This window comes from Thunnus maccoyii, chromosome 20 (assembly GCF_910596095.1).
Source record: "Thunnus maccoyii chromosome 20, fThuMac1.1, whole genome shotgun sequence".
NCBI classification, from domain to species: domain Eukaryota; kingdom Metazoa; phylum Chordata; class Actinopteri; order Scombriformes; family Scombridae; genus Thunnus; species Thunnus maccoyii.
The window spans coordinates 15,004,925-15,027,356 of NC_056552.1; the positions used below are offsets into that span (position 1 = coordinate 15,004,925).

Below are 22,432 nucleotides of genomic sequence, written 5' to 3' on the forward strand. Positions count from 1 at the left end.
TATAGGATATAAGATTTTTCTTACTGTGAGTATTTTTATTTTTGTCATTCCTAACATTTCATGTATTTCCTTTTTTTGTGGAAGAATATGGACCTCCATATTTGGCTTTTTGCATAACTATAAGGCTATATCGTGGAGAGCTATTTTCACTAGTGGGGTACTTATTTGTAGGGAAATAAAATTACATTACAGCAGCCTTTAATAATATTAATAATATCGTTTGGCTATGCATATTTTCTCTTCCCCGTTCTCCTGCTAGCCACATGAATGCACTTGCTGTAGTGGAGTTTACGAGGAGCACTTGAAGGTATCATGGAGAGAGAGAGAGGGAGTGAGGGCGAAAGCTGACTGACAGACAGAGGGGCAGGGGTGGCTCACTGAGCGGAAGATTGGATGGAGCAGAGAAATAAAACCTAATGTGTGTCAGTCAGCTAGACGCAGAGTGAACAGAGAGACAGAGGAGAGGAAGAAGAAAGAGAAAGCACTGGCGTGAAAGGAGGAGCGGTCGGCTCGAGACAACAGAAACACGCACGCTGAGGCTGAGAGGAGCCTCAACAAGGTAAAGATGCTTTCAATGTGCACGGACTTAACTCTGCACAGTGTTATGTATGTGTGTGAGGGAGACACTGTCAGTAAATTACACAAATCTGATTTATGCACATATTTTGCAAGCTTTTTTTTTAAAAGAATTGTGATTTCCAAGCACATGCCTGTGTAAAACCATGTGGATGCATGACTGTGCTGCATGTTAATTGGGATTGTGTCTCACCTGTGAACTCAAGCAGTAGATTAAATCAGTGTGGAGGAGAATATTGCATTTAGTTATACGTCATGGGTTGCATATATATGCCAGCTAAATGTGTGAAAAAAGATCATTCTCCTTCTGATAAATTAAAAGGGAAAAGCTGATCAATATTATCACAGCACAGTGCTTGGTGACCTGAGAGAGAGGTGCTTGACAGGACAAGCCTCAGGCTATCACTTGGTTTATGGTTTTATTGGCTACAGGAGAGGCAGGAGAGCCATATTAGTATTCAGTAAAGGTCAAGGCCACGGACAGAGATATTAGGAAAGAAATATTCAAGGAAAAAATGAGCACCAGTGAACTTTATCTTAGTCAAAGGAAAAGGTGATATCTTAGGTCTAGAAATTTGTCTAATTTTTATGATTATGTTGCTGTATTATAGGTTAAAATGATGTTGTTTTAAATCTGAACTGACTGGTAAGAGGACATCGTTTGTAGGCACACATTTTGCAGTCCATGTCCCCTTTTTCCATTTACACATATCATTATGAGCTCAGTGGGAGAGTTTCACATCAGCCACCAGTCAAAAGCTTCTAAAGTTTGGCTCCCTACCAGCTAGACTGGCACTTTGTCAACCGTCATGTCAAGGTCCACGGCTGTTAAAATCCTGAAATCATGAAAGAGACGCTGGCCTGTTTGCCTGCACACATACACACAGACACAGACACACACAAACACACACACACACACACATATATATATATACAAATAAATGTGGGTTTCCTTCCCCAGACACCAAAGTCAATCTCCCAGCACTAGAAGTGCAGGACAGCCTGACTCTTTATCCTGCTGTGTCGCGGAGTGGGTGTGTTGAAGGTGTTTTTGAAGTGATGCTCTTCTTATAAGCCTCTTAAGAGCCATCTGGCTACTGACCTCCTCTGCACTACATTTTCTTTTCTTTCCAGCATTTTCAACCATGCACTATTAAAATCTAAATCTCAAGGAAGCTGCATGTAGATTAACTTTTGATGTTTTGTCTACAGTATTATCTATACAAAACATTATTCTGTTGTGCAGAATTTGGGATGCAGACATTTAATACATCTGTTTTTCCACAAAAGAATGCTTAATTTATTAATGAGAAACACACTATAAATCTTTTGTAGATTATCCTAATATCTTTGCGAAATGTACAGCAGACATCTGTTTTTTCTGAATGGATATTGGAATGAAATCTGTCATATCCAAATATTTCTGCTCAGCCATGTGGGCGGCATCAGAGGAGGTGGATGAAATTCTAGGTAGTATCTCACATACAAACACACACAGTGTTTTGGGCAGATGGCCTTATCTGTGTTGGTGACCTCGCCCCTCTCTGTCTTCCTCTCGGGACCCGTCCAAAAGCAAATGAGTCTGGCAAACAGGTGGCGTGTGTGCATGTTTGTGTGTGAGTAGGGAGGACAGTGACATAAGGTTAAGCTCTGTGAACACAATATCAGTGTAATAAAGTATTACATACGCGGAATTGATTCTAGATTGTGTTGGTAACTAGTTTAGTAGTAGGATGAATAATCTTGGTCCAATCCCGAAGTTTTGTAAAGATAAAGGCAAAGATTCAGAAAGGCAACAGGGACAAAGTCAACCAGTGGGAAAACTTGAAACAATCAAACTTGACAATGAGTGAGAGAATGAAGAAAAGGCATGTGAATATGGAATGTTATCATGATCCAGCAGCCAGTCTCTCTTTATCAGTAGGAGAAAAACATGACTGCAAACATGAAATAATATTAAAAATGATAACAAAACCTTAGCATGAGGCACCTCACAGTGCTAATGAGCCAATTAAAGGTATAGTAGTAAAGAAGAGGTTGCTCATAAGATCAAGTGATTATCACAAGGTCAAAACTCCAAATTGCCAATAGCTTTCAGTATAATATCAGAATTTAAATCTGTTGAAGCGTCCTTGAAAAACTCCATCATTCCTGCGTCACAGAGACGAGGCGAAGAGAAAACTGCCCTGTGGGAGTCAAATTATTCAGTTTTCAAATAAAATCTGTATGCAAATGTTGTAAAGGGGCAGACTGTGAAATAATAGAAAATGAATAAAAAGAGGCAGATTTGACTAAAACTTTTATTCCTGCTCATAGTATTAAAGGGGACCTATTATGCTTTTCCTTATTTTCAGTCATATATATAATGTTACAATATCAGATATTCATATTAAATGTGGCCAAAGTGTCAAATAATAAATTAACGTATGTAGAAGTAATTCCTGTGAGCAAAAGCACATTTAGTCATTTAAAAGCTTTTACTATGAAGCAGTAAAGCAGGAAATTTGGGTTTTTTTTAATCTGCAGTAACTTAACACGACTCTGATACAGCTGCCCGTCGGAGGCTTCAGGAAAGTTGGCCACTGAGAAAAGAATAGAGAAAGAATAAATACAGAATAGAGACAGAATAAAGAGACAGGAGCTAAGATTGCCTGTTAGAGACAGAGGCTGAACTGAGGGGCTACATAAAGGGCCAGTATGAGATAAATGAGGAGTTTTTTGAACTGTGAATGATGCAAAGCTACTCTAGTGGAGTCCCAGAATAAAAATATAGAGCTGGAAATGAACATAATAGGTCCCCTTTAAGTTAAATCAAGATGAAAGGTTTCTCAATTCTTACTTGCCAGTAATACCTTACAGCAAGAACCAGTCTGATACTGTACAATATAAAGGATATCTACCGTAAGAATAAGATGTTTGCTCAGTGCTGATGATATATGCTTACAAAGACTTAAATACTCACTTTTTTCAACAAGTGTTTTTGTCTTAATCATGATCTAATTTGATTAAAAAGCAAACAAGATAAAGAGTTGTATAGCCATGCTAGAAGCTCTACACACCAAAATGCTGTATACACAGCAGTGTTTTGAGGCAAATGGCTGAAGAAGACATTGCTGTGGATCTTCATCTGTTCAAATAAATTTATCGGTGTTATGAGTTTGCAGCTTTTCCACTTTTTTTGATAGCAGATACTGCTCGCCATCACTGTGTTAGCATGCTAACATGTTCTTATTAGCACAAAACACACAGCTGAGGCTGAAGGGAGGGTGTGGGAGTGAATATTATTCTCAATCACATTGACATCTTTACTCTCAAGTGAGAGAGTCTGTAAAATACTCATGAAAATGTTTGAAAATAAGGATAAATACTCATTGTAAGTTCCCAAACGTCTTCCAGTTACTTAAAGTGATTCATTTTGTGATGATATAAGATGGAGAAAAGCAGATAAAAATCTCATTGGAGAACCATGAACATACAATTTTTTTTGTCGTTTTTATTGAATAAATTACTTTAAATGATTTGTCAACTAATGAAATTTTGTCAATCAATTTTCTGTCAATCAACTCATCAGTTAATCGACTAATTCCAGCATTGCGTTTGATGTTTGATAATACAGGTATATGATCAATTCCATATTGATCTTTATTAAGTAGAAAAGGTAGTATGTGCTGCTGTTGGGTTTCTCTTCTAATCTACCAGTCCTGTCTAATCTACTTCATTGTATTCATGGAAATCCTCAGTGATGCATACAGCCGCGAGCATTGCCATCTTAAATCAAGGAGGCTAGCTAATACCACCATATGGCCGGTGGTAACCTTAAGTATATAGATGATAGACTCAGAGAGAGAGAGAGAGAGAGACAGAGAGATAGAGAGAGAGAGAGAGAGAGAGAGAGAGAGAGAGAGAGAGAGAGGAAAGATGTCAGCTTTAAGCTCTTTCCAGCCTTGTAATTAGAGAGAGTTGGATAGAGGGAAGAAGAGATGAGAGAAAGAAGGTCAGGAACATGGGCCAAGTGTGCAGGGAGGTGAGCTGAAAACAGAGGATGAGAGAGAGGATGTGTTACCACAGAACTGTTAGCTTTATCGTTTGAACCACATTTTCTCAAGCAGTGCAGGCGTGAACCAAAACAAAATAAACTCTTAATTTTAAAGTGAGAAAAATGTTGTTGTTTTTTTGTTTGTTTTTAATCTGAACATATAACAACAATTCACTTCTAAATTTGGAAATAATCAATTCTAGAGGACACTTTTTCCCTTCAAAGCTAGCTGGATTTTTTACCCCCCCCCAAACACATAATAACTAAAAGAATGCTGTACTGCACCCTGCATTTGGATCTTCACATAATGCAACGTGAGAATCTATCAACAAAATGTGTTTCTCAGTTTTCTTGAGTACTTTAAAGTAAGAAACTTTAACTTTGATCATTTGCAGTCCATAATTAAGGTGTTGTTAGGTGTCTGTCTACTATCAATATTTATATTGAAATCAATAAAATATATTTTATAATTTTGATACATGTAAATGTATGATTTGAAGGCAGCCTATCCACACCCAATCCCACTAATTCCAGTCAACATGACATGTAGTTCACCAGGGTTATTTTCCTCATCGTAACTAAATTTAGTCCTGCCTCATTTAGTTTGGTGGAACAAGTAATTGAATTACCATGATGTCAGTTCATCAAGAATGATATTTTTCATTTACAGATAACAGGAGAAAGTAAAATTAAAGTATAGTAAATTTAGTTTTAGCTTTAGCTAAGGCTAGCTGTGGCTTTGTCTCACCAGTTAGCTTTCACATGATATGTTTCAGTCCCCTTGCTGTGTAGTTGGCTGTCTCTCTGTGACAGGTTTGGTCTATTCATGGGATTTATAAGGTTGATTTGTAGAGTGAAAATAACTTAATTGGATTGACCTCATGCCCGCAGTCTCATACCTTTGCTGTGAATCTCTTCGTCCACCAAATTTCATGGATATTATGCTGACAGAAAGAAAGCCAAATAAACAAACATGTATAAATATTACCACACTGGTCTGTAGGTAGTTGAGGCTGTGTAACTCATCAGGCGTGGCAAAATATGTGTGTTTCTTCTGCTCATAATGTGCAGAATGGATTTTTTTTAGAAGTGCTACCATGTCAGCGTCCTGCTGAGTGAGTGAATGAAGGGACAGACATTGGTGCAGCATTAGACTGACTCAATCTGGGGTGTATTATCAATGCCTGCTGGAGGGTCACTCATGCGGAAAGGTCAAGGGTCACTTCAAGCTCCTGACATGGACACTGACAACATGTAATTACAGGACACTGGTGACACTAGCTTGTCGATATGTGTGTGTGTGTTTACTGAAGCCAAATCACAGTTCACTTAAGGAAATTTAGTCAACTTTTGGGACTTACTGTTATTTGCTTTTGTGGCACAGACAAAAGGGGAGCATGGGGAAACTAACACCACCTGGGGAATTGCACCCCAGGAAATACTGTCTCAAGAAGCTTGAATATTGTTTTGAAAATTCATAAGGCACGCAGTCGTTACAGACACAAGACAGAGACGTGTTTTCAGAATAAATCAAATGTTTTATTGAAATAATTAAATAGGCAGGGACTAGAGCTGCTGGGGAGAAAATAATTTTTAATTACTGAAACCAATAAGGGGAATAAAAATAGTGCTTTATTACAGTTACAGCTAAAAAGGCCTTAATACAAAATCTAAAACCATAAGTGAGCCCTAAAGTATTTAAAACTACCAGTCCAACATAAACTAAGCAAGACTGGGGAAACTGAGCTGAGGCCACCTGTGGAGAGGCACTACACTGAGGAGTGCCCAGGGGTGCAACCACTTAATCACCTCAGGTGCAACATAGCAATCCTCCTAGCAGAAATGGTGCAATCTACATTTGCGTCCCAGTGCTTTTAATAACATGCATAAAGTGTAGGGACCTCACCATGGGTGCCTAGCCACCCAACAATATGGCATATGCTTCACTGAAAGAAAGGGAACTAATAGAAAGAGAATAACAAACAAATAAACAACCCAGTTGGTTTGACAGTACAGGCACGGGAATGACACTCAAGCAAAACATTACCAGAAGGCCAAACAAAGAACGAGCAAAACAACAGCAGGTGAACCTACAAAGGGAGAACAGGAATTATCAGGCCTCATCATGCTGCATACTAAAATGATACATTTTGATGTGGTGACGCTACTCACCACGTCTGGTACGGGACATTAACACACAGGATCACTCAAAAAGGTTGGGCAGGACAACAGTGGAGTTCCAACAAACAATATGCTCAGCCAACAATTTAGATCAAAGCTAGAACAGAACGCAGTCAACTAAGTACGCAGTGCAAAAGAGGCTGACTTGTGCATGTTAAGTCATCACTTTAACTACATAGCTGTAACACTAAACACTACCAGCCACAACAGAGACAGAGGACAGGAGCTAAAAGAGTAAACACAGGCTAACAGGTACCTTATATAATCTGATGGCCTTGATTAGGGAATTGGTTGGAGGAGGATTCAGGCCTGGAGCTGTGTTCACCAACATTACACATGATACTGTATTCACTTGCAATAGGGGAACATTACCCACCACACTTTCTTGCAGAGAGTTAGATGAGAAGATTGATGCCACTTTCATGCCAGGAGCCAGGAGACGCTTAGCTTAGCTTAGCATAAAGTGAAATGTGGAGTTTTTTCCTCAGCACCGCTAAAACTTGCCAATTATTGTTTCGCGTAGAAACAACATTTTGTGGTGTTATGTACCGGACTATTTCTTGGCCGGGCACAGTGACCTCCTGGAGACCATGAGTACAAATTCAACAAATGAGACGTGGCACAGCCAGGCTCGCTGTTTCCCGTTTTCAGTCTTTATGCTAAGCTAAGCTAACCGGCTGCTGACTTTCGCTTCATATTTATCACACAGACATGAATGTGGTATCTATCTTCTCATCCGATTCTTGGCAGGAAAGTCAAACCATTCCCTTACACGAAAAAATATGATCATCAATATATCAATCAATATATCATTCGCCAGTTAGCTGTATGGAAGTTCATTGAATTCTTCCAGTACGTGTTTGTAATGGTTCAATCAGCCTCCATGTTATTGATGGACTACAACTATAAATTTGGAATGTAATGTGGAAAATGTAGAATAGGACTTTGCAGAACAGTTAAAAGTTTTGGCATCACTGCTCAGCAATCTAAGGCACGATTAAATTCATTTCCTCTTAAACATTTTACACGGCTTCATATGGGCTTCATGAACACAAGTCACCATCTCAACAAAGGTGTGTTTGTGCTGTTGCTGTTTATTCTAATTATGACTTTGGCACGATGCCAGCCTGTCTTCAATCAGTATTTTTCCAAACTAGAAATTTCCTTGGCAGCCAGCACATATTAATCAGCCCACCAGGGGAAAATGTGACAATGAATTGACAGAACATAATTAACAAAAGACTAAGGTAACGTATTGTTATGATGAAATTGTCAGAATATATATTACAATAATATAATATTACTATTAAATATATTACAATAAGACAGAAAATCAACAAACAAACTAGTAATTGTTTTTAACAACTCTGGGATACAAAAGTGGGAATTCTGCTTAGACAAACCATTTTGACTAGAACTGAATATAATCAGCAAAAACAAGAAAATTCATGAAGTTGATGGATGTCTTGATTTATGTATCTAGTAAATAAATTTAATGAGGGCTTGCTATTTGCCAACATGCTGAACGAGTGCCTCTGGTTTTTGTTTATAGCCGTCAGGTGTTTGTTTGTGGTAACTGTGGATGTCTAACAATGAGCCAGATTGTTTTGCCTGCTTTGGAAATTGTCAGAAAAGGCTGCAGGATCGTTTTGTAGATTTCAACTCAAATGAAATGCTGCTTCCATGGCAACACTTTTTAATTTGTTTTTCCATATACTTACATTTCTGATGGACTGTCACTGATGTAGCATCTAGTCTGGTAGCTCGGACAAAGCACATCAGTGAGAAAAAAGGGTCAAAGTAATGTTCGTAATTTATTTTTCTGTGTGACCAACTACTTCAGAATAGTCTTATTTAATCAGTATTTTATGTTTTGCATGGAGTACCCTTTCCAGGTGTTCCTAAGTGATGATGGAGAGAGATTAGTGTTGTGTCATACTTGGCCATTGATATTACAAACTGCCAGTGAGCACTATATTTTGCCTAAATACAGGTCCTTAATGATTCAACAGGCGTCTGCATTGGAAAAAGGTGGCTGCACTAAATTCTGTCCCTCTGTATTTAGAAAATATACTCTTTATGTTATGAACAAAATGGTTACTCTCTAAAAATGCCCTGTCTCTTTGATTCTGATCGACAGACACAAAAGTGTTTAACTTTGGAGAGTTGTTTGAAAAGCTTTCTTCTGTCAAGCTGTGCAGGAAATGTCTGGATACAGGTGTCATGTCTGTGAGAATAGGAAAAAATGTCACTAAAGTTAAAAAAAAAAAAAAAGGTGCGAAAAGGCTTGTTGTTTTTGTTTTACCCATGATAGCTTTTAGTTGTGGGGTAGATTTTACTTAAAGATTTAAGCTCACTTAAGCTTACTTAAAGATCCCCTCCAGACATGTTTTACGATTTAAATAAAATACTATATTTGTGTTTTGATGTGTTTTTCCCACAAAAATAAATTCAATTATCTTGTTAAAATCATCAAAATGTCATCTACTCCTTCTCCCTCTTTTAAAATCTGAGAATCTACTGTATGAATATACAAATATTTTTCATATTTACAGTTACACTGCTGGACACAAGATGTCTCCTACTTCACTGATTAATCAGTTCTCAGTGTTTGTGCGCTGAAGGCTTCAAGTTTCCACATCTGTGTAAGTTGAATACTGGACCCTGATTGGCTCCAAACTAGTTGTGATATTACAAATCATGCTTGTAGGTGCATGCCTTAAACTGAGAGTTTCACTGAGCTCAGAGAAACTTTCCAATTTCAGCAGATGAATGTGAAAACAGTCTATGCACATACAATGCCAGTCAAAAGTTTGGACACACTTTCTCTTCCCTTGGAGACAATAGCGAATTAGTGAAGTTAATAATGCGAAACAAATCAAATAGCATTTAATTAAGCTGAACACAGAGGGAGTCATTGCTACTATAGCGTTGCCATGGGGACAAACAAGATGAGGAATCTTATTAGACAAAAGGGGTCAGTATTATCTGACCTCACTTTTCTCCATGTCATGCAGTTTACAAAGAAACTAGTGCTTTTTGCCTCCATAATGAGAGCAGTTTTTAATCATTTTGAAACCCCAGCACAGTAATGGGTTCATTCATCACTGTCAAAGCATAGCTGGTTGGATGCCATTTCAAAATGTATTTTCAAAGTCAATTTAAATGAGAAAAGATACGTATGCTTTAGTAAGTCTCCATCAGCAGCCCCAGAGGTCATATTTCTGTTTTTATTGTCAGTGTTTGCAAGTACAGCCTTCAACTCTTTTTACACACAGTTTTAAAATATCACTTACGAACTTAATCCTCCACTGCAAATGAAGAGGGACATTTTTTCAAGCATGTATTATTTTAGATTAATTGCATGATTCCGTGAATCAAAACAAAAAAGGATTCTGAGAAAGAAAATCGGAATTTTGTGAGGAAAAACATCAATTCTGAGAGAGCCTGGATTATGCTATCTACCTCTTTTCCCTCATGTGGAAACATCATATGTTTTGTTTTCTTGTTTTTTGTTGTTTTTCTTAAATTCCCAGTTGTGTCTGTGATATTTTACCTTGGCCACACGTGAGGAGCCAGAACAGAAGGAGCCAGCGGAGAGAACCCACCGCCTTTGTTTTCCCTCCCTCCCTGTTTCCCCCCCACCACCCCTCACCCCTCTCCACCCTCCTGCCTCCTCTGGATGATTGAAGCCATGCCCATCGTGTCTGCAAGCACAGGTACAGCCAAACATATGTTCAAGCTGCTTGCTTATGCTCTCTGATGCATTTTATATGCTTATAAATAATGCATGTTTTATAATATCAATATACATAACAGATGCTTGAATTTTAAGTTAAGAATTTAACTGAAAATTACATTGTCTGCGGATGCAAGGTAGACGGAGTTACAGAGGCAGACATTTGAGACATAAACATACCTAATTATGTAGTTTCTACCATACATTGGAAATGTGTTGGATTTCAGAGAGGCTTCAGGTCTCTTATTTGGCAGCAACAGTTGGGCTTTTCAAATGTGAGATCCAAATGTCAGATCTTTTTCTCCCTTTTGTTCAATTCAGACAAAAATCTAATGTCATAGTGTTAGTTAAATTTAAACAAAAGCCGATCTAACATTCTACATTTAAGTGTATTTGGTTCTTGATTGTCCCTTTATAATCCCTATACCATAATATGAAAAAGAGATGTTTTATTTTACTTTTATTTCTTATTGATGATGTAATTTCTTCTTGCCTGATTTCTTTTAGTTTATGATAGAAAGTGGGTGATGAATCTTGGTTTGTATAATCCATACAGGGCTGCATGAGACCCTGGCCCTGCTCACCTCTCAGCTCCACCCTGATGCCAACTATAAGGATGACCTGGTCTTCCTCAGAGATGTCTTTAGTGAGAAGAGCCTCGGTTACCTCATGAAGGTACAGCAGATATGTCAGAGTAGCTGTGACTGCTGCACTGTGGCCTAAAAAAAATCATGTTTATAAAGGAACATCTAGTCTAGTGTTTCTTTGCATCAGCTATTCAATAAATAAACAAGAAGGCACTCAGTTGGTAGAGTGCAAATATCTACCGAACAATACCGAACAAGCTGCAAATAAAAACTGAAAAAATCTGTCTCACCAGAATTTAAAATCAGAATAAGACATGTAAATGTCTGTAAATATTTAATGATAAAATCCCAAATGTTTGTTTTCTGCAAAATCTTATCAACTCATTCTTGGAAAAAAGGCTTTCTGTCTACTAGGTTTCATGTAAATTCATTATTTTTTGTGTGTGCATGCACATTTGTGACGTGGCCAGTGTGCTAATTAAACCTTTAACATCACAGATTCATGAGAAACTGAAGCAGTACGAGAAACAGAGCCCGACGCCAGTTCTGCACAGCGCTTCTTGTCTGGCAGAGGATGTAGGTGCAATCTTTATATATTATATATATATTTCAGTGCTAAAATTAGAATATTGGATAATATTGTAATTCACCATTAAATATTAATAAACATTTATTGTGATCCAACAAAGGTAATTTTCTTTTATGAGGAGATTTTTCAAAATATTTAATTGGAGATTTTCTGATTCAAATGGTCAGCTGGCAGAAGAGCTCCAGAATGGACCACTGGAGGATGACGAGAGAGAACTGCTCCTCCTGCTGAGCACTCCTCACCTCAAGGTACACACACAAACACACACACACACACTTAGAAGTGATAAATGTTCGTTGGTGTCTCTTTGCTTTCAACCCAGACAGTCTCCTGTTCCCTGTGAGGTCTGATCTCTTTAATTTCGCTGTCTCTGAGTGCTTTCACCCTGAGCTGTTCTGATTTCCCTCTAAGTTGATCATCTATTACGTAATGCCAGCATCAGAGCTGTCTGTCTGTCCCCCTTCCCCCGTCCCTCAGACATAGACAAGACTGCCTAATTACTCTTATCAAGTCATTATGTTCAATTTATTGGCTTTCTTGGGAGCGGGAAGGGTTGACAGCTGTGAAATGGGAACACTCATTTGCAAAAGCAGTCAGTCGTATTTTCCCTCTGTCTCTCTCTCTCTCCCTCCTTGTTCTCTTGGCTTTTCTCCTGTCTTTTTCTGTTTTTCTACACCCCTGCGATTTACATGGCTTTTCTTTGCTGTACCAATCAATTTTCTTTTCATTTTTGTGAATTCTCTGGACACTGACTGAGGCTTCATTTTATGGTGTTCTTTCCTCTTTTCTATGTGTGTGTGTTTGTTTGTGTCTTTATTCAACTTGTTCATGCAGGCTGTGCTGTCAGCCCATGACACAGTGGCCCAAAAGAACTTCGACCCGGTGCTGCCGCCACTGCCGGAGGATCTAGATGACGATCTGGAGGAGGAGTCCGTGAAGATCGTCCGCCTGGTGAAGAACAAGGAGCCCCTGGTGAGAGCCGCCTGACAAAAATAAGAGCTTTTCCTTCCCTCAATAACTACAATTTTCATACCCCTCAAGAGGGGCTTTAAAACTCTATTTACTGTGATAGAGCAGATTTAGAGAGCTCTGTTGGAAAAAAAAAATCACGCTCAAGGAAATCCTTCAAGCAAAGGACAAATAAATAGATTTGAGAAGTGATATCAGTTTTGAAAAGCAAAATATCGACTTATTAAAGATCAGTTCAGATACAAAGATACAAGCAGATACAAGTGGAACTGAGAGTTGTGAGTCTGTTCATATGTCAGATAGGATGTGTCAGTAATGTCTAACTGTAGAGTTACTGCATTTAGGTATGCTAAAGAACAAAAGAGAAATGTGAGCTGTAACCCAATGAAGGAAAACTCTGATAACAAGTAGGGAAGTGTGTTGTAGAGGTTTTTCTCTGATACAGTAATTAAAAAATGAATCACAAGATTACTAGCATGTTAAAGGTACCCTGTGGAGTTTTTTTTTTCATTAACAAAGTTATGTTTATATTCACTGTTTCTCATTAAAATGCATTATGTGTATCCTTGAATTCTTTTCCTCCTTCATATAACATTTGGAGACTTGATTTTCGGAACAATTTAACACCAACATTTTAACATCCATGTTAGTGCACAAGCAGTCTTTTTCTTGTCTATGTTGCATTAGTGCATTGTTATATTTTCCACATTACTGCCACCAACTGTCGATCAGTGGAATAGCATGAAACCATCAGCAGGAGTGTCTTCTCTTTTGTGTGCACGAAATACAAACAAAACAGGGCCCACTTCTATAGAAACACCTCTAGCTGAAATTAAAAGGATAGTTCGCATATTTTGAAATGTATTCCTATGCATGCCGCTCACTGTATTACGCTGCAACAGCACTTTCAGATCCAAACAGCTGATCTGCGGTGTAATACAGTGCACGGCGAGGAATACGGAAATTCTACGGTTGAGAAGAAAATGTAGTGCCAAAGGAAAGGGCTGGCTGATGGCAAGGTAAAGTGGTGAAAATATTCTAAATATAGCATACCCTTATACTGATATTGATTTTTTTTAATTTTTTTTTTTTAGGCGGTCCTTTTTTTAGGTAGTTAAAACATGTTTTGCTGCTGGCGCCGTCCACAGCAGTACATTGCTTAGCTTCCAAGCCAGTACTCTTGCCTGCTTCTCCAAATTGGAGGGGTGCAGACTGCCATCTACTGCAGCTAATACAGTGACTATGGATAAGTACATCAAACAACCCCATTTCAAAAAACTGCAAACTATCCCTTTAAACTCCAGCAGAGGTCATCTCCAATGATCAAGTATTACTCCTCTCACACAAGGGTAGAGCTGTAATGTTCATTCAATCAACAGAAAATTAATTGCCAACTATTGGAAGCAAAAATGCCAAATATTTGCTTGTTGCAGCTTGTCAAATGTGAAAATTTTAAGGTTCTCTGTGTCGTACATGATAGTAAAGTGAATATCTTTGGATTTTGGTTTGTTGGTCAGACAAAACATTTAAAGACGTAACTTAATTTTTCACTGTTTTCTGACATTCTGTAGACAAAATAATTAATCGATTAAATCAAGGAAATAATCAGCAGATTGATTGGTAATGAAAATAATCGTTAGTTGCAACAAGAGTTTTGTTGACTGATACTGATCTTTCCGGCAAAAGCCACCAACCTGCACACAGGGAGAAGCTATTATCTGTCAACCAGAATATAATATCAGGTCAGTGAAAAGTAGATATTTGATTTGGAGTAAGATTTATTGATTGGTCTCTTCCATCAGGGTGCAACTATTCGGAGAGATGAGGCGACAGGAGCTGTAATCGTGGCCAGAATCATGAGGGGAGGGGCTGCTGACCGCAGTGGTGAGAGCAACAGTTTTCACACAATATTACAATGCATATGTGCACAAATTCACTTGTAACATCACTTGTATTGTTTGATTGCCTCTGGAAAAAAAAGCAAAAAAACATCTGCAGTAAAGTGACATAAGAAAAAATTCTGACAGCTCTTCTTTCTACTAACAGGACTTTCTTATCACTACTAATACACTGACAGAGAAGTGAGGAGATTATGTTGTGTAACCCCATGAACTTTCACCAGAGATCAAATCCTTGAGATTAGTGCCACAAGATTGCATATTTTGAGATTACAAACAAGGGTTGCTCCTGGCTGTTGCCATGGAAATGTTATTGACTGTATGCCAACAGAAAATTGTGTTTTTTTTGTTCACATTAGAGTCTCACACTGAAAATACACACTGGAATATTCCTTTGATTTATTTTCCTTGGCTAGTAGACTTGTTTTCAAAAGACTGTTTGTGTTTCCAGGTCTGGTGCATGTGGGAGATGAGCTTCGAGAGGTCAATGGAAACCTGATAACCCACAAAAGGCCAGATGAAATTAGTCAGATTCTGGTAACAGACATATTTAATGTAGAATCATATTAGTTCAGTTACTGTAGGATTGTTAAATGATGACTACTGGAAATAACAGTTCTGGTGTTTTTGATCAGTCCCAGTCACAAGGCTCCATCACTCTGAAAATCATTCCAGCTGTTGTAGAAGAAGACAAACTGAAGGAAAGCAGAGTAAGGGCGCATTTCTTCTGTAAAATTCTGTCTGCATCTGTGATGATGCCAATGTAATTAATTGATGTTTTTAATAATTTTCTAAATGAAAACTTTGTTGTATTGTTGGTTCTTATCAATGACGTGCACCAACACTCATGGATAATCTCATTGGGAACAGAAGAATTTATCTATTGATAAGTTTGAAGAAAGAATAGTTTGATGTTTGGGGAAATACGCTTAATTTTTTTTTTTTTTGCCAAGAGTTAGATGAGTAGATTGATACCACCTCCACATATGACAATTAAATATGAAGCTACGGCCAGGAACGGGTTAGCTTAGCTTAGCTTAACATAAAGACCACAAACAGGGGAAACAGCTAGCTTGCTATGGCCTTCGCAGTCACAAGATCTCAACCCAGTTGAACACCTATGGGAGATGTTGGACCGATGTGTTAGACAGCTATATCATCAAAAAACCATATGAGGGAATATCTTTTGGAAGAATGGTGTTCATCCTGCCAGAAAAGTTCCAGAGACTTGTAGAATTAATGCCAAGGAGCAATGAAGCTGTTCTGGTGGCATGTATTGGCCCAACACCTTACAAGACACTTTATGTTGGTTTTTCCTTTGTCACCTGTTTGTATGTCTATTAGCATATTTTAAAGCTCACTAATTAGCATGTTATACTGTTTGTTTCATCCGTACAAAAACCACATGTAGGGTTTTACGGGGTCATGAGCAGGAATATTTTTTAACCGAGAGCAGTGGCTTCCTGAAGAATCAAGCTAGCTGTTTCCCTCTGTTTCCAGTCTTTGTGCTAAGCTAAGCTAACTGGCTACTAGCTTTAGTTTAATGTTTAACAAACAGATTTGTCAGATTTAGCAATTATTCCTCGCTAACAGAATATTCTTACTCCCTCTAGGTCTATCTTCGAGCTTTGTTCGACTACATGCCTTTTGAGGACAAGGCCACTCCGTGTCAAGAGGCGGGACTTCCTTTTAAAAGGGGGGACATTCTTCAGGTGGTGAGCCAAGAAGACACCACCTGGTGGCAGGCCAAGAGGGTGGGCGACTGTAACCTGCGTGCCGCCCTCGTTCCCTCCACACAGTTCCAGGAGAGGTAGGCTGCATCATCTCTGCTGGAACATTTGGGCGGGATTAAAGGATTTGAACATTTCTTACTAGAACAGTCATTGCAAGAAATTATTACAGACACCAAACATGTTACTACCTGATTTTCTTGTATAATAATACTAATAATAATAATACATTGTTGGAAAATTTTGAGGTAAATGATAGCATAAAGATAATATTTACATAAAGGTTAGTTCAGAATTATAATAATTTAATGATTTAACAATAAAAAAAGGTATTTAAAATGGAATTTATAACTTTAGAGTGTGTCTGACCCATGTCAGTTGTTGCTACAACACTAACAGGCTTCTTATTGACAACGGTTTCCTTTTTCAAATCAAAAATAAATGCCTTTTGTCTTTCATTTTTTTCTTCTCAGGCGCTTGAGATACAGGATGAAAATGGGTTCCTTCCCTGCTCCTGTGTCCCCCAAAGTCCCCACATGTAAGCCTTATTTTACCTCGGTAATCAAAAATTGTCTCACATAACCTATAACCATAAATGTACAAGAGGCTTAGATCGACAGATAAAGCTTATATTGCAGGCCAAATCCAATCTAGACAAGAAGATACAGAAAAAGAGATTATGAAAACAGAACAGGGGATGTGAGGTTAATCTGTATAAAAAAAACCATGTAATCCAGTGTGCCCCGGTAGCCTACTGGTTATGAAGCATGCCACATAACCGTAATGCCTGCGGTTCAATTCCGGTGTTTCATTTCCTAATCCAATTTTAAAAGTAAAATGAAACATAAAGGTTTGAAAAACAGCGTATGGTCGTTAAGTCGGTTCTTTCCATGTATCTATCTGCATATATACTAAACTCCCAAACACTGTGAATCCAGGTAAAAGTAATTTATTAAAACTATACAAAAGAGAGAAAGAGGTGTACGGTAGATAAAGAAAAGCAGATAAATTGTAAGTATTTCTAAAGCTAGATAGAGTGTAAGATGTTGAATTTGCAAAACAAGGTGAAAGTCCTGAATAGTTTCTATGGTGAATCTGAAAAAGTGTACACAAGAAGAACAGTGGTTGTAATATTCTGTCACTCCCTGCAGTGATACTGTGTGTCATTCCTTGCATTGCCAACCTCAGATGATCGGGCTGAGAGAGGTACGTGGACAAACCCTCATATTACAAAGCAGCTCTCATTCCTGCCCTTTATAAAGCATGCTTTCATTGACAACACCCAACCTGAAACTCACAAAAACACAGATTCTGGCGCACCTTTCGCCCCTGCAATTAACCCCTTTTTTCCCTTTACAGTTGCCTTTATACCTACAATACCTTCCCCTTCTCTCCTTGATAGTTACTGTACCCTCAACGTCAACCTCACCTCCCTCCTCTTACCCTGTCTTCTCTTCCTGCTTGCCATCCCACAGAAGACTGTGACAGTGAGGGTGCTCTGAATGGAAAGGACATAGGTGAGGAGGCATGATCAACGCGTTTGCAACATCACATTTCTGCTAAATCTGTGTGCTAATCCATCCCTTCTTCCAGAATCTGCAAACTATTCTTCTTAGAGAAGTTGTAGTGGATTGCTATAGTTTTGAATCGGAGGATAAGAGCAGGTTTCAGCTGGTTTCTTCTGTGAACTCAACACCAGATGTAACACCTCACCTCAGCCCTCTTAACCTTTTTGAAAAACAGATTTAAAACCATAAAGAGCTAGTTGGCAATCTCTTCGGTGTGTTCATCAGGCTTCCTGGCTGCTCTTATTCACTTCATGTGACTGTGCTTCTGTGGGTTTTACTGTGCTTGAAAGCATTACCCCAGCCATTTTGACCTGGACCTTATTTTCACATCCATCATACAGCTTATGTTGAACCAAAATCTTACAAACAGCTTCACTCTAGTCCATTCAGAGTATTAGTTTTTCAGTCCAATATGAGATGTGTTTGAAATAACAAGTAAACTCTAAATATTTTAAGTGGGTTCTTCATTACTTTATTTATCTTTTATGCAGGCTTAGTGCAAAATAAATTAGTGAATTAACAAAAGAATGACTCACAACATTGTAAACAATATAGCCTGACAAATACTGGATTTAATATTGATATTTGAGAAGACGTTTTAAAAAGTTGATAATGATCAACTGATATCTTTCTTTATTATTTTTCTATATGAACACATAACATGAACAATCATTTCTGATGAGGATCCTTTAAATATGGTCATTAAAGAAAACTTGTCAGTGCTCTCTGGTGGACAAACTGTGTAATGGTGACACTGTTGCTAAGCAATCTATTAACATATCTTTGGCATTTCTGGATTGCAATTTCTAAATGCCAATAATTACACTACTAATACAGATATACAGTTTCTGTGATAAGCCAATATTTGCTAATATATCAGTGTAGCTTTTAAAAGCAGCATTGTTCTGATAGGCGCGTAAGAAGCAAGTAGCTCTACAGTGAAGCAATTGTGATGATTTTATTTTATTAAATTGGTATAATGGAGAATTATGAGATAATTATAGAGGTTAAAATAGCTGAAGTTCTGCTTTAACAGTCACATTTTTTTCTGTATCTTTCAGGAATTGCTGAGTGACAGTGTGTTTGTTTTGGGTGTATCTTCATGCTCCCACTTTTTATAAAAAAAAAAAAAAAGCTCAGCGCTCTGCACTTGATCTGCGTGTGTGTGCGCTTGTGACTCTGGCAGGCTTTTTGCGCCATACGCTACAGCCACTGACCTCATTTACTTCTCATTGTGCTTTACAAATGGCCTCTTGTCACGCTTACATGATTAAGGTGCTTTGTTTGTGTCTGGTGAAAAGGTAGATGCAGCATGCATGGCTTCCAAGCTTCTGTTCTGTTGGTGACATTTAAGCTGGTTGAATAAATGGTCTAATATGAGCTGTAGTTTCTCCCAAGAGTAAGGCAGCTCCTGCCTTCTGTGGTCATGCTTTCTCATGGGATTTTTACTCAGGTACTCTTACTGATTTCTACTGGTGTTGTTCAGTGTGTCTGTGTTGTTTGATGTATGACACAGGAATTTCAATTTCAATCAGGACGTGAGATGATGTGGAAATTAGTGCAATTTTCAGTTTGCTACTTGTTTGGTTTTTCGATTCTAGTGTCAAGCTGGCAGTGTAATCTGCGCTAGACTTGTTAGAGTTTCTTCAGTATATGGACCACTGTCCATCTTACATTTCTACCTACATGTCTTTGACCACAGCGAGCTTGCGCAGAAGTTTCAGGCTTAAGAAAGATCGCCAGGGATCACCAGGAGAACCTCAAACTCCAGATGCCAATCACACAGATTTCCTGATTTACGAGGAAGTCACACAATATCTTCCCCGTCCTGGTGAGAGGCCCCGCCTAATAGTACTGATAGGTAGGTCTACTGCGGGTTTTGTTGACATCTTAAATTTAAGAAACTACACATAAATTCTCAAAAAAAAACACCCAACTTGCTATTAAAGTGACACTGGGCATGAGATTTAAGTAAAAATATTGATAATTTTGTGTCTATTCTGTTATATGGTCACAGGTTCTCAGGGAGCTCGGATCACTGAGCTCAAACAGAAGGTGATCGCTGAGAATCCCCGACATTGTGGTTTGGCTGTGCCTCGTGAGTTGGGTTTTCTTTATATTTACTCTTTGGCTTTCACTATGAAGTCACTCTAAAGCTGCAGATGTGTTTTTCTGGGTCTGTAGTTAAGATATGTGCTGTGGGTTTCACCTGAGTACCTGTTAGCTGCTGCAATGCCTTTGATCTAGGATTTAAACCAGATTAATCTCCTCTTTCAGACATTGTAATCCACCACTGGAGATTTCTTTACAAAAAGCTACACCAAAACAAATGAGTTATAGTGTAGATGGTGTAGCAACATTTGCACCATCTGTGGCGTTTTTTGTATTTGCACAGGATTAGATGTTTTGTTCACCACTTGTGAAAACTGCTGAGTAAAAATGTGATATTTTGCTCTGGAGGACAATGCATTATCCATGTGATTACATACCACACACAGGCTCTTGCTGACATATTTAAAGACATACAAGCAGTCAGTCATTAACTTTTTTCCAAACCCCCCCCCCGGCTGTGTTTGAATATGCGGCCTGAAGACACCACTCGGGCCAGGAAGTGTTATGAGAGAGAAGGAGTGGAGTACCACTTCATCACTAAAGCAGCTTTCGAGGCAGACATCCAGAATGGCAAGTGAGTATTGGATACAGGATATTATCCAAGACATGGTTTACTGTATATTCTGATGTTTCAGACACTTGCATTCATTTTGTATACAAGTTAATTTTACTTTTAAATTTGTTATCACTGAAGTGGCCAATCTGTTCAGCTCGATTTACAATTTTTTGCCCGAATAATTCATGATGGTGCCATATTTCTGCAGATTTATTGAATATGGGGAGTATAAAGACAATCTGTACGGCACCAGTTTGGAGTCCATGCGCAGAATTTTGGATCAAAACAAGGTCTGTCTGGTGGATGTGCAACCAGAGGTTAGTATTTACACTGACAAACGAATACATTTTTGATTACAATAAATACTAAGAACTTGAAAGCAAGTACAGACATAGTCATTAAACATGAGATCATTTTTCTCATCTCATCACATTGAGACGCCCACACCTCTATTTCTGTGTCAATTAAGTTTCTGACAGCTCTGTTTTACACAGAACACAGATTTTACATAGTGCTGATTAGAGGCTGTATTTTCTCAGTTTTAGCAGTTTTAAATTACAGTTTAAATAAGTTCACAATTTTTCAAGTCTGTCAACACTGAAAGAGGTTTTCTTTGCTGTAATCATTCCTCCTGCTCATACTGACTATTAAAAGTGTGCCCATAGCCACAAAAATTGTGAACCCATCCTAAGATTTTACTTGTCACATTTAAAGTATGACCAAGTCTGGATTCAGTCTACACTGCATAAGCCAACAGGTTTAGTATATTCAATGTTTATGTACTGACAACTTTTTAAAAGGCTGTGGAGGACTGTAAAACATCTACACTATTCATAAAAATCTCCCATATATTTAGTAAAGCCGCTGTTGTTGGTATAATTAAGTTTTTGTCCCACATTCAGGCACTGAAGACTCTACGTACCGCTGAGTTCAAACCATATGTCATCTTCGTAAGACCTTGCATCTTTGACAGTCAAAGGAAACGGCTTGGCTCCTCTTCCTCACTCAGCGCAGGAATAACGGTGCAAATACTTCCTGACTCACACTTGACAAAAGAAAGTTTAAGTGCAGTGTCTCCTAGCTGACAGTGATTGTTCACACAGACTGTTAGTGATTTGAAACCTTTTTTCTTAAATCATCAGTGTAACATTTTGTGCCTGTGTACACACTCTGAGTCATGTAGTAACAACTAAACATTATTCCTCCCCTCTCCTCTCACTGAGCAGGAGGATGACCTGGAAGAAATGAAGCAGTCGGCAGAGCGGATGGATGAGTGTTACGGGCATTGGGTGGACTATGTCTTGGTGAAGGAGGACCCAGTCAGTGCCTTAGCAGAGCTCCAGGTCATACTGGAGAGGGTGCAGATGGAGCCCCAGTGGGTGCCTGTTTCCTGGGTGAGGACCTAACCTGCTTACCTGAGCTTGACTGGTTCAAGTTGAGACAGTGGACCCACTGTGTGTGGAGGACAGATAAAACTGTTGGTGTGATCCAGTGTTTACTGCCAGACTAACCATTCCACAAATACAGGTTTGTGATAGTTGATCATAAAAGAACATCTGCAATGGACTGAAAGCTGCTTTTTCATTGGTCTGAGTATCAAATGAGCCTTTCTGTTTTAGGTTGTTCAGTGTGAAATGACTGAGATTGTCATACAGATAGTGCTGACGTCCATACTGTATATCTAAACTGTACAATGGCAGTGTAACAGCTGACAGGAATGTAGTACATGCATGTAGGACAAAGTCCCTATAGCAAGATCAGCGCTAAGTATGATCAATTATGTATGACATATATATTATAGCAGCTATAATGTGAAGTGCCATATTAAACATGTTAAAACCATGGATGTATTATAAGAGCTAGATACCATGCTGCTGCTAAGCCTTGCAGC

General features: G+C 38.5%; 1 protein-coding gene across 1 annotated transcript; it reads left to right on the top strand.

Moving 5' to 3' along the window:
• Positions 1 to 306: 306 nt before the first annotated feature.
• Positions 307 to 22,107, top strand: LOC121886958 (MAGUK p55 subfamily member 3-like). The gene is made up of 19 exons (XM_042397409.1): positions 307 to 559; positions 10,330 to 10,512; positions 11,089 to 11,207; positions 11,618 to 11,695; positions 11,876 to 11,956; positions 12,543 to 12,680; positions 14,480 to 14,561; positions 15,027 to 15,112; positions 15,211 to 15,285; positions 16,189 to 16,385; positions 16,779 to 16,843; positions 17,494 to 17,511; positions 17,781 to 17,822; positions 19,576 to 19,734; positions 19,891 to 19,971; positions 20,466 to 20,559; positions 20,750 to 20,858; positions 21,444 to 21,563; positions 21,768 to 22,107. Exons 2-19 carry the CDS (start codon positions 10,476 to 10,478, stop codon positions 21,945 to 21,947), a joined length of 1,761 nt encoding a protein of 586 aa, XP_042253343.1. The 5' UTR covers positions 307 to 559; positions 10,330 to 10,475; the 3' UTR covers positions 21,948 to 22,107.
• The last annotated feature ends 325 nt before the right edge of the window (positions 22,108 to 22,432 follow it).

Coding starts and splice junctions, on each gene's coding strand:
- LOC121886958 (XM_042397409.1), top strand. CDS start 10,476: ATGATTGAAGCCATGCCCATCGTGTCTGCAAGCACAG. Junction 14,562..15,026: donor AGGGGCTGCTGACCGCAGTG/GTGAGAGCAACA, acceptor TTGTGTTTCCAG/GTCTGGTGCATGTGGGAGAT. Junction 20,859..21,443: donor TGGTGGATGTGCAACCAGAG/GTTAGTATTTAC, acceptor TCCCACATTCAG/GCACTGAAGACTCTACGTAC.